The 18,503-nt window shown below is 32.2% G+C and overlaps 1 protein-coding gene across 4 annotated transcripts in view; it reads right to left on the bottom strand.

Annotated features, from left to right (window-relative positions):
- Positions 1-590: 590 nt before the first annotated feature.
- Positions 591-18,503, bottom strand: part of LOC144851095 (dixin-like) — a 34,807-nt gene continuing 16,894 nt past the window's right edge. For 2 of the 4 annotated variants that reach the window (XM_078708623.1, XM_078708620.1), the window contains exons 2-19: positions 16,590-16,719; positions 16,156-16,281; positions 10,863-11,106; positions 10,408-10,476; positions 10,098-10,240; positions 8,837-8,961; positions 6,956-7,045; positions 6,613-6,717; positions 6,304-6,408; positions 5,918-6,064; positions 5,658-5,762; positions 5,256-5,348; positions 4,988-5,089; positions 4,673-4,735; positions 4,274-4,294; positions 2,665-2,731; positions 2,146-2,266; positions 591-855 (exon numbers count right to left, since the gene is read on the bottom strand). In XM_078708623.1, the coding sequence (XP_078564749.1) occupies positions 672-855; positions 2,146-2,266; positions 2,665-2,731; positions 4,274-4,294; positions 4,673-4,735; positions 4,988-5,089; positions 5,256-5,348; positions 5,658-5,762; positions 5,918-6,064; positions 6,304-6,408; positions 6,613-6,717; positions 6,956-7,045; positions 8,837-8,961; positions 10,098-10,240; positions 10,408-10,476; positions 10,863-11,106; positions 16,156-16,281; positions 16,590-16,719 (2,040 nt within the window). In that variant the 3' untranslated portion in view covers positions 591-671. The remainder of the gene's footprint in view (positions 856-2,145; positions 2,267-2,664; positions 2,732-4,273; positions 4,295-4,672; positions 4,736-4,987; positions 5,090-5,255; positions 5,349-5,657; positions 5,763-5,917; positions 6,065-6,303; positions 6,409-6,612; positions 6,718-6,955; positions 7,046-8,836; positions 8,962-10,097; positions 10,241-10,407; positions 10,477-10,862; positions 11,107-16,155; positions 16,282-16,589; positions 16,720-18,503) is intronic. The other 2 variants (XM_078708622.1, XM_078708621.1) reach the window with 2 other exon arrangements.

Consider the following 18,503-nt stretch of genomic DNA (forward strand, 5'->3'; position numbering starts at 1 on the left):
CACTGAATGGCTTTATATAACATGTAGCACCTATTTTATAGGGTTTTTAGGAATGGCAATGAAAGTGTATTATTATTAGTAGTACCAAATACTATATGATTACTCTGAGGACATCTAATTCGGTGGATACGATCATATTGTTAAATAATTCATTAGCTTATAATAGACCAAACACAATAATCAAAAATAAGTTAATAATCAAACAACATCATTCACCGTAACAGACATTTTGTAAACAGCAACAAAAATGGACAATAATCACAATATCCATCATCAAATAATAGTTTGATTTGCATTGTTATGAAAATTTAAATCTTAAATAATTTATGGAATTATGATGCAAAAATCAGTGTTGAATGTTTTTTTAAAAAATCGTTGGAATAATATTTAATATAATCGTATCTTAATGTATCTGGCATAATATATTAGTATGGAATGTAATAATAGGTGACAGACATACTGTATATAGTCAGTGTTATGCTTGCATTTTATCACATAGTGTGTTGTAGGTGGGTACAAATATGTCTTACTACACCATATACAAAACACCACCCCTCCCGTCCCCCATAACATACATCCCTTGCCCACCACCCAGTTTACTCTTGGTCATCCACACATCCTTCTCAAGGTTCAGCCAACAGGTTTCTCTTCCATCATTCTTCCCCGCTGGTTCATCCTATATCCTCTTCAACCCAGCCCACAATTTTTCCCTCCCAGCCAGGGATGATGTCATCATCATCAACCACCTCTTCCTTCACGGTTCCAAATTCAGGATCAAGTGCTTTGAAGTGATATCGGTAAGGACCCTCACGGTCAAATATCTTTTTGAAGTCTCGTAGTGTTACTTGACCAAGTCTGGATATAAAAAAAAATAGGCAAAAACAAAAATGATTCTATTGCCAAAATCGAGGAATTATCAATACCAAAAGTTAACTTTTCATAATAAATTTCTATAAAAACTTACGTCATCAAAGTTTCAATTTCAAGAATTCTTAAGTATCATATCAATGTAACAGAACAAAAACAATGCAATTAAACTCACGGGAATCGTTTTAACTATTAACATAGATAGCAGTATGTTTACGACCAAGGTGTTTTATCCCTTTAAGAAGATAGTGGGTCACAGTCCAAAAACTATGCAATTAGTCTAGAGGCAATCAATCTAGTTATTGCCGTACATACAAGTATATTTTACGACCAAGTCTCTTTGTGGACATTAAGGTAGTTGATGCGTTAAGTCCTTTGCCAAAATGCTTTAAAATCAATTAAGATTTTGAATGCAACTAGACAGACACCTACTGTGTAATTAGCCATTGGCCAGTTGGACTACAATCAAGACAAATACAAATGACCACTACATTTTCAGGTAAAGTAGCATATATCCGTAAGACCAATTACAACTATGACAAAACAAAGTATTCTAAGTGTTGTGATGGGAAAAACTTCACATACTAAGGGACCATGTTAACATTATTTGTAGTAACTACATTTTGTTTAATCTTTAACCTGTTTATACACAACTACTCTTTAACCTGTTTATACACAACTACTCTTTAACCTGTTTATACACAACTACTCTTTAACCTGTTTATACACAGCTACTCTTTAACCTGTTTATACACAACTACTCTTTAACCTGTTTATACACAACTACTTTTTAACCTGTTTATACACAACTACTCTTTAACCTGTTTATACACAGCTACTCTTTAACCTGTTTATACACAACTACTCTTTAACCTGTTTATACACAACTACTTTTTAACCTGTTTATACACAACTACTCTTTAACCTGTTTATGCATATATTTAGCAACCTTACTTAGCAAGCTTTTTATGTTGGGTAACCACACACACTGTTTTATCACAGTGACTGCCTCATAAACTTCTAAATTGAAACTAAACTCTTACATTATTGCAGTAAACAAAAATGTAGTTACTGAAGTAACTGCAATTGAATTCTGATGGGATCTGTATTGCTAGGTTCCCAGTAGAGACGTAACACAACGCAAGACGTTTGACAAATTACAAGTATTGAACTCGCTTGCGTTGCATCTGCGTCCTGTTGCGAGTGCGAATCAAGATTTAGTGATTGACTTAGATTTTATGTACATGATAACAATTGAGTTGACATAAATATACGTACGGTTTTGGTATGGAAGACATGAAAGGGGTTACGGTTCTCTCTGTGAAATACAGCACCTTCGTAGAGTTTATAACAGGCGGGCCGCCATTACTTGCTGAATGTGCATCTAATGAATTTATACCTATATGAGATAAGATGATAGGTAAGTTAATATTGAAGCACTAGAAAATGTGGAAAGATACAGTAACATATGGTTATGCTTTTATTCATCTCAGATAAAAAAAGATCTGTAAAGATATTTTTACAGTTGACTTTCCCAATACTAAACTCTATTAAAATGTAAACTCCCCAAAACCAATTGAAATAGTTTTACAAGGTACTGGTATTGTATCAAAGCACAGTTATATTCATAGTTTTAAAAAAAATAATTTATTGTAGTATTTTCTCTAAATATAATAAATGTTCAATGCAGATAAATGTAGGTATTTATATTATGACGTAGTTATTAAATTCACATGCTTAATAATACACAGAACAGATTTAACGACTTTGTTTACGGACACACGAGTGAGCACTTACTCGGTGAGTTTGCTTCCTCACGAGGCGTTCTGCGAGGAGATGCGTGACGTGCACTCTCGGTTGAGCTCTACAAAATAAAAAATACAATTGCATAAATCAATCAAAACAAGGCAATGGTTACTGAATGTTAGTAATAACAAATTTAAAGAAACGTAAATATCGTAAGTGGAAAAATACACCCACCAGGTTAGGTCCACACTTGCCAGTGCAAAATGAACTGATTTGAACAAATGGAACCTTGTTGATGATTTATATTCAACTTGATTATGAATGAGGTTCATAATTTCACAACTGTTTGTATAAAATACATTTTGGTTGTAAACTTAACAGGTTTCAAATGATTTAGGTTAGCTACCAATGCAAGTAGCCGAAACATAAAAAATAAATAAATATTAAGTCTATTTTTTATGGTTGACAATATTTATTTAAAATGTTTAAAATGAAAGCAAGGGGACATGAAGATTAACATTTTATTTCGTTATATGCATCTGTAGCAGGATTCAACATCAACTGACATAAAAAATTAAATGTTAGTTGATGAGTTATATTTGATATGATTATGAATTAAGTTTGTAATTTCACAACTTCTTTATATAAATTACATTTGCTTAAACAATGTATTTAAAATTAAAAAATGATGTAAAAAAAGGAAGATGAGATGACTATTAGCATTAGATAAATGATGAGAATTAACTTCAATTTCAAACGATATGAAAAAATTGTCTCAGTAAGTTGAAAGATTTATTATTCTAAATTTATAGCACAATTTAAATACTATCCAATTGTCTAAAATAAATTGCTTCACAATTCGAGAAATGGATAAATTCACGTTAAAATAAACTATACAGTGGATGGTTATAAATCTTAATGGCATTGCTTTTACAGGAAATCTCTGCCAAGTTTGTTTAAGCTTGATTTCTTTCTTGTTATGGCATAGATTAATCTGTGTAAAAGGTGGTACTGGCAATCTGCCTCTTGTTTTATCTCCTCCATGTCTTTTATCATTTTATCAGAAGAAATGTATTTATAATTTCAAATGGAAATTGATTGATTGAAGATTTTGAAGACCTGTCAAAACTTTAAATTTGAATAATTACAGATTCAAATTTTCGGCCAAACTTTCAAAATAAGTAGTACAGGAAATTCCTTTTGATTTGTTTTAGTTAGTTGTATAGAGAACAAAAATGTGTAAAATATAAAATATTCGTAGTGAAGGTTTTTAGTTAAATAGAAATAATAAATGGTCTACTAAAAGACTACTGTAAAAACATGTATAAACTTGCAACAATAACAGAATATCAATTAAAAATCAAATGTTCTGAATTAAAATATGTTAACATGTTGATAAATGTTAACAAGTTGATAAATGTTAACAAGTTGATAAATGTTAAATTGATAAACGTTATCCCATTAATAAATGTAATAACAAGTTGATAAATGTAAAAACAAGTTGATAAATGTAATAACAAGTTGATAAATGTTAACAAGTTAATAAAATATTAACAAGTTCATAAATTGTTAACAAGTTGATAAATATTAACAAGTTGATAAAATGTTAACAAGTTGATAAATTTTAGGTTGATAAAATATTAACAAGTTGATAACAAACCAGAACAATTAAAACTTCTTCCTTCATGAAAATGAATAAAAAGCTGCTATAAGACTACAACTGGAATATGTATCAAATAGCAATATTTCACCAAAACAAGGACATGTGACTGTTTACTCTTGCAATTAAAATCAAACTATTTAAACAAAATCCTTCAGGTGAGAGCCGTTTAATGCAATTTCTATGCCTAAAATAGGGGGCAGTACAACTTATGCATTATTTCCAAACTTTCTTCAGCATCACCCAAAAGTAGAGGGCAGTATACAACTTGTCTTAGCTCAAAATATCTCTCTATGGCTATGAGATATAATCATCATATCATAAAGAGGACATGAAATCATGTTGTACGAGGTTATAATGAGGATGTGAACGTCATAATTGAGCTTGAATGCAACCTACTGTATCACTGTTTCTACTTGAGGCAATGCCAGACTGCAGCCTTTCCATTATAGATGTTACACCCTGAATAAAATTAAAAAAAACACATATGTAAAATAATTGAATTACTATTACTCTCTTAACTTTCCATTCCAATTTCTAAATTTGTTTTTTCTTACCACCATGTCTATGAATTTTTCAAACAAACAAATAATTGAAAATCAAAATTTAGGCGTAAGAATACATTTCAGGGAGTGCGTAGTTTCTCCTCAACCTTGAATATTTTTTTGGAGAGCGCACTTTACTATCACCTAATTGTTTCCTTCTCTTACGCACCTGTTCTAATGTGTCCAAGGCATGATGTTGGGGATCATGAAGATTCATATTAGATCGTAAACTCCTGAGGGCGGTCTTTAATGTTTGCATTTCTTCAGATGACTGCAATTTTAAAAAAACATTTCTCATTAACTGTTTTAAAAGAAGAATAAAAATCTTAGTTTCATAAAACAATTTTTCTTAAAATAGATTCAGTAATAAATTTGATTTACAAAAAAAGGTTAATATAAGATTTGATTATTGTTCACAATCAGAATAGTTTGTTTACCTCTCTATATGTACTTTGGTCTTTCAGACCAAATCTACTTTCTATACTGCTAAGTTTGTTATCTTGTGACGTGATATGCATTCCTAAGTTGGTCTACGGAAAGAAACAGAATATAAACAGAAGAATTAACTAACAGAATGAAAACACTACAGTTTTAGTAAAAAATGGCCACAAGATACCAGATTAGTGGTGTCTCATAAGGTAGAGGGAAAACACCCTAAAACGTTTCAACTTAAAATCTGTGATTTTTGGGTTGAGTTAAATTATAAATGAAAGTAATTAAAGTTGGCATATTTTGTTTTAAAAAAAATCAGGGTATGGAAGAGGAAGTCTGGTGACACACACAGTAGACAATAATGTTGGAAGTCAAATTTAAGTTTGAGAAGAATGAAAGATATATACCTCTGCCAAGTTGACATCTTCTAACCTATCACTGAGTTGTTGTATCTGACTTTGAAATTGATGCACACTGCCACCACGCTCCTCAAGTTTATTTTGAAGATCGGTCTAAAACAATAAATACATAATATTTCAGGACATGTGTTTGGAGGAAATTATTTTTCAAAGTTGCAAAACGTTTTCTTTGTAATAAATGCTTGCATGGTGAAGAAACAGTAGTAACTAGCACCATCACAACCATCCTTAATGCAAATTGGCTATACCTTTAGAGAGTTCAGTTCTTGCAGTTGCTGTGTCAGGATCTCTATCTGATCTTGTTGTTGCATCAAGAACTTGCCTTTATGCTGTAGCTGCTTCGTGACATCCTCTGCAATTCTTGACTTCTCTTCCAGTTGCCGTCTTAAATCGGCCTAATAAAAACAAGACATTAATTAAGGATGGCAATCTTTTGAACAAACATTGCCAGGAAAGTATCAATAAATGCATTACAGTGTGAAAATATGCTGCATGTTGTGGATGTTGGTAGCCAAAGTGGAAGTTGGATTCAGAGCAAGTTCTGACCTCTATTCAATTTTTAAAAGAAAACAAAATTGTTTGTTGGTCTTTTATCTTTTCAATTTTTCAATGTATTTGTATTATGTACACTTACATTATCTGATTCTAAATTTTGATGTGTAAATCCAACCCTCAAAAGTTCCGCCTTCATCTGTAGTAATGCATTGTCTTGATCTGTTAATCTGGATTGTAAACCAGCCTGCAATACAAAAAAAGTAAAAAAAGTAACATTGTGGTTGTCGGAGTAGTTCGTTTCAAGGATCTTTATCTGTTATCTTGTGAGAAGCAATAGCTATTGTCTGTTTATCCAGGTAAACTAGGCACAAAATAGACACCTAAAAAGAAAAACTTAAAAAAACTACTGTCAAGTTTAATTTTATTTAATAAATTTTAAAATATTTACCTTTGTACCCTGTAGATTTCGGCATTCCTGTTTGGTTGTTGATAGCTCAGCTTTTATTTTTTTAAGCTCTGCTTGACGTTGGTCTAATCTGGCTTGAAGAACAACCTGATAAAAAAAAGTAAAATAAAAGGTCACCATTTTAACAAAAGAATTTGAAAATTAATGGTGCTTATTTATTTTATACTTAGTAATGCTTCCTAAAGTAAGGAGGACAAATGCATCCTGTACTTGTAGGCCTTCATTGATACTGGGCATCAAAGACCACAGCCTAGCACCTGATTCTTATTATACACTTTGTAATATTTGGCAATTGTAACAATGCTAGTGATTAATTGTATCATACCACATAGTCTTTGTAAGCAGTACTATCAAATTGATCCTCCTCAGCATCTGAGCCAGCACCTTCCTCATCTGCTGCCTTGCCACTGAGTAACTAATAGAGAGAAAATTATAGAAAGATTTAAATTGAAGCATTTAATAAACACCTTGGATGTCTAACAACCAACTTCAAAACAGCAGGTACCCACCCTTCAAGGACTGAATTGAATTTCAAAGTTGTATAAACAAGAACCAATTATATATATTTCATCTATGTTATTTCTTATGGTATTCTATAAAGAAAAGTATGATACAGGTATTATGTATATTCATATTATATTTTAATATATAACTACTTATGTTATATTTTGGTTTTCTATTAATGTTGGCAGATGAAAATTGAGTCACAAATTACAAAATCGATTCTCTAATATATCTGGATATTTCATTGCATTTCTTATTCTTTTCATATTTCAAACTTAAAAAATGCCTTTCAGATTAATATATATTTTGTATTGTCAGTAGACAAGTTAATTTCATACCTTTATAACGTCTTAAAGTCTGAGTGAATGGATGAGTCAATTACGGTAAATGGACATTTTTCTCTGAGGCTATTTCATACATTGATTAAATTGTCCTATATTTACCTTTAAACTTTGTACATAATGGATTTTCTCACAGCATAATTGTATGTTCTAACATCATAATGTATGATGTATAATTAATTCCCTATTTTGTATGTGTAATTTGTCAATTAAGACCCATGCATTTGTTTCTCCTTATTTACTAGATGTGTTTGACCTTTACCTAATTAATTATCTTTGATAAATTATGATTTTCAAAGTATATACGATAAATTTTGTGAATTCACAACAATCACTATATAATTAATTAATCTGACATCAATTAGTTCATTACTCATTATAAGAAAGTGTGGAGACCATTAATGTATTGCATATTGCATTGCATATAATCATTTGCATATCCAAATTCAAGTACAATTCTTCTTATTCAATCCAATAAACAGTTTTACTTTTTTCTTTTATATAATACATCTATTTCTCCCTGCTATTATAGCGAGCACTCATTAGGTTAAACATGCAAATTACCATAGATTGAACACTTGATGGTAATTTTGTTACATGCATTGCACATTTACTGTCAGCCTAAAACCGTTTTCACATTGCAGCCTGAGAAAAATATCGCAAACATTAAACATGCTTTCACATCGAGCATGAATCCGTTTATTCGTTGTCAATCGACGTCATTCATGCTCAATGTTGATTGGTCAAAAGAAAAAATTGTACGATTTCTGGAAACTAATGGATTCTTGATTCAACACTCCGAATTCGGAGTTAGAATCTGGTACGAATTGGTGTTAACAATCCTATACTTCACCAATTTACACAATATTTTTCTCAGGGTGCTGGACCGAATCCAGGTGCGATGTGAAAGCAGCTTAAAGGCCCATTTACACTAGGACGATAACAATAGACAATAATAGACATTTTTCATACATAAAACAAAAGAAATATAAACACTTTTCATTCTAGAACTATAGAATAACCATCTATGCTTCCTTTGATGAAAATGATATTTGCACACGTCCAATCAAATGACGTCATGATTAGTAAGAGCAATAATATCGTGACAATACAACGATTGTATTGTTTTTATTTATCATGACATCTGATTGGAATTTTAAAAATATTATTTTTATCAAAGACAGCATAAATGATTATCCTATAGTTCTACAACAAAAACCTTTCTCATCTCTTTTGTTTTATGTAATAAAAATGCATGCTTATATATTTATCATCGATTGTTATCGTCCTAATGTAAATGGGCCTTAAGACAAAATTCATATTTTTCAGAAGAATCAGAAATTTTCATTATAACAAGTTACCATTTCTTGGAGACTTAGTAGCATTTTCTTGGTATCCTCAACATCCACTAGCATAGCATCATGATCATCTTCAACGTCACTTAATGCCATTGAGCCTCTTCTTGGAAGAGAGCCACATTCGCTGCCTGTTGAGATAAGTAATTAGTGTAAGTCAGTACTTGTACTACAATGGATATTCTTTAGGCTCTAGAACTGTCTTCCGATGTACTGATAACTTCACCACAAGAAAATACCACAAGTATATATCTTTTAAATAGAATCTAAAAACGACAAGAAAGAATCTTTCAACAAGGTAAGTTTTCTGCTCTATAAAAAGCAATGGGCGAGGTTTTACTGCCGACAACGTACACCAAGAAAACTGTTTTAACATTGACCAAACGCAGCATAAACAGATTATTATATCATTTTATGTGTTGATCTAAGAAGACAAACATAGCCAAACTGTGTATGCATTTCATTATGCTAAATATAATATTTCACTTTCTTAACATATTGTATAACACAAAATAATATTACACTTACATTACAGGAAACTAATAATAAATAAAAAATTTATTTGGATGTTCAAGTAGGCTTTTAACATTTTAAACCAAATCTTAAAGTGGGATTATCATTGAGACTTTAAGAGTTCCTTAAGTACAACATTTGTAAACTACTCAATTAGAAAAAAATTATTTTAATTGAAGAAATAGGAAATAAATCATGATCATTATTTTAATACTAATTTTCCAAAATTCACAAATTTCAGGGTATATATATCTCACTGGTTACATGGCATTTTAATGTATGTTGAAATGTAATCTAACATTAGTTTGGTTTGTTTTATAGTCAATTGCTGTTACAGTATTTATTACGTTTTTATTAACATACATTGCAAATGATATTATAAATGCACCTTTACTTCCATGATGCTAAATCTTCATTTCTGTCATGTTTTTTTTTTATTATATGTTAATCGTATATGAGGGAGGAGTAGCTTGAGATAGATGGGACATATTCTAAGAAAAGATGAACCAGTAAGAGAGCTTGGTATTTAGAATTTGTAGGTAGAAGAGAAAGAGGACGGCCACAGGTGACATGGAAAAATATGGTAAAGAAAGAAAGAAGGAAAATTGGTTTGGAGGAAAATGATGGCAAGACAGGTAGAAGTGGAGAGATGGTGTAACAGTCTGGAATGAGCAACCTCTCGGAAGAGGAAGAAAGCCCACTCAAATAAAAGATGATGATGATGATGATGGTGGTAATCTTGTACATAAAATACCTTGATCTGAATGATCCGATGCAAAGCTTGAAGTCCTGGAGGGATAGGGACTGTTCCTAGCCTCTAACAAGGCACGTACTGGTGTCGCTGTCCTACTATGTAGAGGAGTGTTGGTAGCAGAAGGTGCAGGACTGCCATGTGGGCTAAAAGTGAAAGAACAAGACACACTGTTAATGCTTGTATTCTTGGATTCTCGTAGCACAGTTAAAAATTATCTTGTAAATAATTATAACAATAGCAATTATCTTCTTATAGGGAGGTGCCAAAGGAGAAGTGTTAGTTTTACATTTATGTACCATTAGTTATTTACCTTCTATGTATGTTAGACCTTTCCACTGGAGCTGGACTTGACCGGTACAGGCCGGAATGTCCATACAAGCTAAATTAATACACAAAGCATGCAAAGCAAATGTTAAGCAATACAGACAAGCAAGGACAATACAAACAAGCTAAGATACTGAAAATGCTTTAAAAAGATTAGTTATCAATTAGTTCATAGTTAAAACAAAAATAATCGTACAGAATTCAACAAAGCAACATTAGTTTAGGTTAAAAAATATAAACTTTTTAAATTCATGGAAGTACTGTAGATGCAGCAAGACAACAACAAATGAATTACAAAGCATTACACTTGCTTGGTTGTCCTCTGGAGCAAAAATCCAGAAAAACTATGCTGAGGAATCAGGCAAAGAAGCATGTCCCAATGTTCCTTCATGCGCACATGATGAAACTACTGCAGTTTGTCACGGTCACAAATAAACCTACCGAGCTGACGGATCTTTCCCCTTTGACCTTCTTAATGAACCGCCTGCCATCTGGACATCTTTACGAGCATCTCTGATTGCCGCTGCCGCTCCTGCAGCCATAGCAGCAAGCGACTGCTGCCTCTGAGGCTTCTGTGGCGTGCCTTGCGGGGTCTGTGGTGTTTGCTTCACGCTGCTAGGCTTGTAATGAGCAGCTAATGCTAAAATCAAACGCATTATAGCTTTCAAATTACCATCAACAATATCTGCAAAAACAAATGACACGTTAACCGTGGTTAATTTATTCAGTGATTATATTCTTAATCAACTACAACAAGGAATAATTATTATCTACTGACATTAATATGCAAATGTGTTAAGGCTTACTGTACAATATTATTTTCCTTTTCACAGAGTATTAGCCGATTATAATATTGTCAAATTACTGAAAGCCAAAAAAATACTAGATATCATCTCAAACTTATTCTACTGAAGTTACTGCAGTAAATATTTTTGTTGTAACCTGTTCATGTTTATTTATAGTCCGGTGGCAGGAGGGGGGATATCACCACCCGAAAGGGGACAAATTGCCATCCAACTTTTCTAGACCAGAATTTTCCGTAGATTACGAATATGGAAGGTAATCGATCAGGATAGGAAGCGTTTTCGAGATATAAGGGGTCAAAGTTCAAAATTGACCAATATAAAAACATGCTATATCTCTGGAAATTCTAGACCTAGTGAGATAATTTTGGTGTCAAATTGTTCAGAATGTATATGTATATATTAGCTCTAACAGAACTTTCTTTGTAAAATTGACCGGAAACCCCATTTTTAGCAATTTTGACCTTTGACCTCTTTTTGCTATATCTACGTAACGGCAGGTCGGAGAGAATTAAAAATAGAAGCAAATTGTTCCCAAGATATACATTTATATTCAGTGTAACAGATGATATTGCTTGAAAATGACCGGAAGTGTGGTTATTAACCTTTGACATAATTGAATAAGGTTATAAAAACATAAATTAATAAATATTTGTCGTAAGGAGCCAATTTTGGTATCAAATTGTTCACAATATATATGTTTATACTTGCCATAATGCAACATTTTTTTCAAAAAGTGACTGAAACACTATTTTTCTGTAATTTTAACCTTTGACCTGTTTTTCTCATCTAAATAACGACATGGCATAGAGATTTCTAACGGCAAATTGTTTATAATAGATATTTTTATTCAATCTAATAGATTATACTGCTTGAAAAATACAAGTGTGATTATTGCTTTGAAATCCTGTACATAAGAGCCTATCGGGCAGATTTAATGCAAAGAGGTGTGGAAGGGGAATACTACTACTATACAGTACAATGTCTTTCAGAAACATTTGAGCAATTTCAATCAGGTATCCATGTATCTCCAACGGAATGTACGGTTCATAGAGAATTCAGAAGTTACCCTTGGTTCATTTTGGCAAATCCATATGGGTTCCTTTTAAAAGGATTGAGGGTGCACAGACAGGCTTTTCCCATGGCTTAATATTGGAACCTACAGTTTTAGTTACCTGATATATTTCTTACACAGTAACTTATGTAGCCAAGTGCATTGATCCGATACAGGGGCCAAATGTAGAACTGAACATACAGTAGAGAAACACAGAAGGGTCTAAATAGATGACCTGCTGTTGTTTCATTTTAGGCAAAATCCAAATCGGTTCCTTATGGATCGAGAGTGCACAGGCAGCTTTATTCCATGTGCCTGTCTATATAAACCCACATTGTCACCCCTTATATTTCCATTATGGGGCTTAATGTCCATCCCTGGAGGACCGGCCTTTGGGGGGTTAATTTTGGCAAATCCATAAGTGTTCCTTAAGGATCGAGAGTGCACAGGCAGCTTTATTCCATGGGCCCCGCCTGTCTATATGAACCCACAGTGTCACCCATTATATTTCCATTATGGGACTTAATGTCCATCCATGGAGGACCGGCCCTTGGGTTAATTTGGGCAAATCCATAAGTGTTCCTTAAGGATCGAGAGTGCACAGGCAGCTTTATTCCATGGGCCGCGCCTGTCTATATGAAATCACACTGTCACCTCTTATATTTCCATTATGGGGCTTAATGTCCATCCATGGAGAACGACCGGCCCTTGGGTTAATTTGGGCAAATCCATAAAATGTTCCTTATGGATGATCGAGGGTGCACAGGGATATTTATTATATCTCTATGAACCCACATTTTCACCACACATACATTATTTCCAATATAGGGTCTCTTGTAGACCCACATAGAGAACCCCGAAAGGTCCATGAAGGATCGGCCCTTGGGTTCATTTGGGCAAATCCATAAATGTTATTTAAAGATTGAGGGTGAACATTTTAGTTTTATTTCATAGTTCATCTATGAACTATTTACCCCATATTAATTTCTAATACAGGGCCTTATGTAGCACACCACATAGAGATCCCAAAAGGGTCCTTAGAGGGTTCATTCAGGCAAATCCATATGGGTTATTTTAGAATCTGTTGTGTACCGGAAACTCTTTCCTGTATGGGCCAAACTATCTGTGGCTATATACAAATTGTGGTCTGTCTGTGTATTGAGTTGTGGATTGAGTTTGGCCACCTGGATCTGCCTATGCCCTATCCTGTACGAATTGGTATTCTCTGGTTCTGATGAATAGTAGTTTATTTTCCAAAAACGAATATTGTAGCTCTAATAAATGCAACTGTATAGTGGCAAATCATTGAAGGTCAGCGTAACATTTTAACATCATAACATTTTAACCGTCATAATATTAATAATATTAATAATAATTTTATTATTTATTTTACAGTATTATTTTAATACATTTAAAATAATGCGCACTAGAAAAAATATAAAAATACCATAACTTCACTGATCAAATAACGTGATTACATTTATGAACATCAATCTCATAACTTTGCATTATTTAGTATATCACTTGTTCAAATGTTGACCTTTGACCTATGTCAACTTGTGTAATGATAAATGTGCTCTTTTGATTGTGTATGATTGATAGATGTCTTAACAGAATGATAAAACATAACATTTTGTCCTAAATGTTAGTTTTTATTTGGGTTTATATGCAAATTGTGTGATTGGTCAATATTGACATTTGACCTTTAATTGAAAAGTATTTGTTTTATAAGGCGACTGAATAGATACCTATAACCATACAAATGTATTAAAAGACCAAATTGAACTTCAATAAATTGGTTATAATACATATGTATATAATACATTGTTATAATTGGTCAATTTTGAACTTTGACCCCTTATCTCTTCCTATTCGCTTCCTATCCTGATCGAAGTCTGATTTGATTAAAAACAGTATTATAATTATATTAATCAAAATTATAATGAAATAACATAACTTTACTAATCAAATAATTTGATTAATTGTAAAACCATCAAAATCATAGTTTGGACAACTTTGCATTTATTTGTTAACTAATACGTGTATTAAAATGTTGACCTTTGACCTTATGTCAACTGATGAAATTGACCTTATGTCAACTGATGAAATGATGTATTCGCTCTTTTACATTGCGTATGATTGATTAACAGGATAAGAAAACATCCAATTTTTATTAATATAAGTTTTTATTTGGTTTTAGAGGTACGTTCTATGATTGGTCAATATTGACATTTGACCCTTAATTACAAAAGATTTTTTTTTCACAAGGTGATTGAATAGACACTTATAATCATAAAAATGTAATAAAAGACCAAATTGTGCTTCAATAAATTTGTTATAATACATATACATAATACATTGTTGTAATTGGTCAATTTTGAACTTTGACCCCTTATATCTCGAAAACGCTTCCTATCCTGATCGATTACCTTCCATATTCGTAATCTACGGAAAATTCTGGTCTAGAAAAGTTGGATGGCAATTTGTCCCCTTTCGGGTGGTGATTCCCCCCTCCTGCCACTGGACTATTACTGTATAGCAAGCATTTTTGGGGGTCATACTGTTTATTGCAGCAACTGCCTCATAAACATGTACATTAAAACAAACTACCGTAAGTCATCCATTATTATTATTGCAGTAAAAAAATTTTAGTATTATTATTCAGTAATAGTAACAGAAATAGAAATATGATAATTTTTCTCATGGTTTTTTAAGCTAAACCAGATATTATAATTCAATTCTACATTATGGAGTACAGTACAGTATATTGTAACTCAAAATCAGAACACATATTATTAAAGAAGTCAACGAGCTTGAATTATCTTTTCATATACTTATATATATATACAGTATTTTTAAAATTCTCTTTATTTTAAGTAAATCCTTGTTTTATTTTTCTAAACTTATTAAGTGTATCTTCCAATACAGTATCATTATTTGAGGTGATCTATATTTTGTTAAGACAGTAGATATTAATCTTGAAACTGAATGTACGTAAATCTTTAATTATAACTACCTATAGACGTCATTGTACCTAACTGTATTGATGTCATTCTAATATAAATGTCACCTTTCCTGTTTCTGTAATTTATAATTGATGACAGTATTGATGTGAATTCAGTTTATTATGTCACCCACATAGATGACATCAATGTAGAGACTTTGAACAATACGATTTAGTATTTCTACAGTTGGAAATATGCAATTGTATTACTATGATTTATGGTTGAAAGTACAATGAATATTTCATTTCTGAAACAGATCAAAACTTCTACTCAGAACAGCAACCCTCTCTGAGAACGGCAACACCTTTCTGAAGATGGGTCACAGACTTGTTACATTAATTTGCTTCACTTATCAAGCCTGTAGCCAGCGGGGTTCGAAATAACCCCCATTTTTATCTTCAACATTGAAAGTAATAGTAAATCGGCTTAAGTCGTGGAAATCCTACATAGGAACACTATTTTCATTTACTATGTAGGCTTGCACTTGCTCCTATTTGCGGAAAAAACCCCTCCTGCAAAAATCTTGGCTACAGGGCACAGGCTTGCTTATGGGTCCATGCTAATCATCTCTTTGTTTTCATCTTTTTTTATTTCTTTATTCCATGTTTTATAGTAATGTAGATTTTACAATAAATTATGTTGATTATATAGAGATAGTAGAAGGCTAGAGAGCTGACATCTGGCTTTGCTGTGTTGCTCTGTCCATAGTGGTTCAATAGCAATAACATATTGAGTAGAAGGATAGAGAGCGTACTTCTCTGTATTCACACTCTCTATTCTTCTACTAAACATAACATAATAGTAGAAGGCTAGAGAAGAAACACAACATAGCAAGATGATAAAACAATTATATTTTAACTTTAATACTGTACCTTTAGATGATGTGTGGTGCATTCGTATTCGTTTAGATGCCATGAATTGTAACACACGCTCTACATTCTCCCGCATTGCAATGGGTGTCTGCGGACTGTAGTCCACTCTTGCTAGTGTCTCTCCAGCTATATAAAAAAACCATTATAAATTGCAACTTTATGTACACTGGTCATGGACTCAAAGCATATTATGTTGGGTTATCAAGTTGTTTCAGGAATTTGCACTATATTGAGTGTAAGTTGTAACACCTAAACGTATGGCACACTATGTTGACCAAAAGATGAACCATTTTAACTGACACAGTGTAGTATTTTTGTTCCCATGTTGTCTCCACTACATACTGTACTGTATGTCTTGGTGCGACACCAAAGACTGTGTAAATATTTTGCACACCCCGTTGAACACAATTTAGAAAACATTTAATTCAACTTACAGACAATCTCAATGAGGTGAACAAGAGCGACGCCATCTTGCATGTCACGGCGTAGATCCTCCACCAGTCGACAGCCTGACCGTTTCTTCAGCTGTGAGTTTACCCATGCTACGTATGCTTGAAGTTGTTGCTGTAATTGTAAAAAAAAATGATATGAATTGTAACATATCTAAGGCCTTCAATTCATAAGTTTTGATGTGGTACGTGTAGTGTACATCTTTGGACACCTTTAATAAACAACACTGTATATAGATTAGGGTACATCCCTATTATTAAGGCAAAACTGTGTTGGTCATGAATTAAATTTTTGATGTCAAAGAAGTGGCTGCATGTGCCACCCAACTATTCCCTCATGTTAATAAACCAACAGAAAGGAGTGTATACATTTGCACTTCCAATGTCATGAAGAAATAATTATTTCTTATTTCTTCATGATAAGGAGAAGATATTCAAAATTTATTATTTAAAATGAATGTTTTAATAGGAACATATTCAACAAAAATGGAATACATTCAAACGGTTAACATTATTCAGATTTAAAAGCTTCTTTGAATTGATTCATTCATTTCAGACATAGAACAAATATTACGTCAATGCAATTCAATGTATTGCCTTTCATAATAAGTATCATGACTGTATTTACACAGTTTGACACAGATGGTGAATCTCTTATAAACACACAACAAAAGCAAATCAGACAAACGACACAAATAGTGTATTTAATGTAAATATTTGCAATTTTATTCTCAAATATCATACAGTAGAAAAAACATGCAATTACAGTATTAAAATATGAAGCAAATTTCACTGGGATTTTCATTACAAAATTGTGATATCAATAAGTGCTGATTAATCTAAATTTGGAGTAGGAAAGAGTTTTATATTGCGTTTAAAATTGCGTATACCATTGATAAATGTGTAAGCAATAAGGTGGTATTGTGCAGCATTTGGCTACTGTATGCTACACTGGCGAAAATATTCCCTGTTATTATCTAACGACACTCTTATTATTTAAACTTGAATTTGATAGTTGAGAAAGGTGGTGTTGCTGTTACTTTTACAATTTTGTACCAGTTTATGTCATATGTATGGATCATAAATAAAAGAAGTCTATGAACATGTTGATCTATTTATTGACAAGTGCATAGTAGTACATTTTAGTTGCATAAGTTTGAATACTGTATGTAAAATTATTAAATAAGTCAATTGATTAACTTTTCTACAGTTACAATATTTTATTTAGAAAATTAAATAATTATAAATAATATTTATTATAATTTTTCATTACTTATAGCACCAACAGTATGGCATTGTATGTTGAGAGATTACAATAACATATCCATGTAAAAAGAGAAGTTACAGTAGGAACTGGCATCTAATATTCATTATTTCTGCTCCATTTGTTGTCCATTCTTCAATATGATATTAGAATGAACAAAGAGCATTGTTATAGGTATTGTGTTCTACCAGAGATCTTATTGTGAAACAGACATGTGTTGAGTTCAGACTCATTCAAGCGGAAACAACCTGTTACTTTTTCAGAAATTTCAGATATTAATAAATGATGATTTTATAATCAATCTGTAATAAAGAGAAATGTGATATTTGTACTTGTACAATTTGTTTACAAATTACAGCAAATGAAGTAAAGATAAATGTACAGTATAGTAATCATTTAAAAATGATAAAAGTATTTTAAAAAACCATAGTACAGTAGAACCCGTGCCTCCCAAGGGGCCACATTTAGGACAAAAACAAAATGTCCCTTAACTAGTGGTTGTACCATGAGTAGAGGTTTACAGCAGTGTTGAAACATAATTGTTAATTTCATGGAACAGTTTCCCCTAAATAGGGTTGTCCTAAAGGTTGGTTTCCGCTTCGTATTACTGGAGTAGTACATTGATCACAACTCCA

Source organism: Antedon bifida, chromosome 8 (genome assembly GCF_963402885.1).
Source record: "Antedon bifida chromosome 8, ecAntBifi1.1, whole genome shotgun sequence".
In the NCBI taxonomy this organism is placed as follows: Eukaryota; Metazoa; Echinodermata; class Crinoidea; order Comatulida; family Antedonidae; genus Antedon; species Antedon bifida.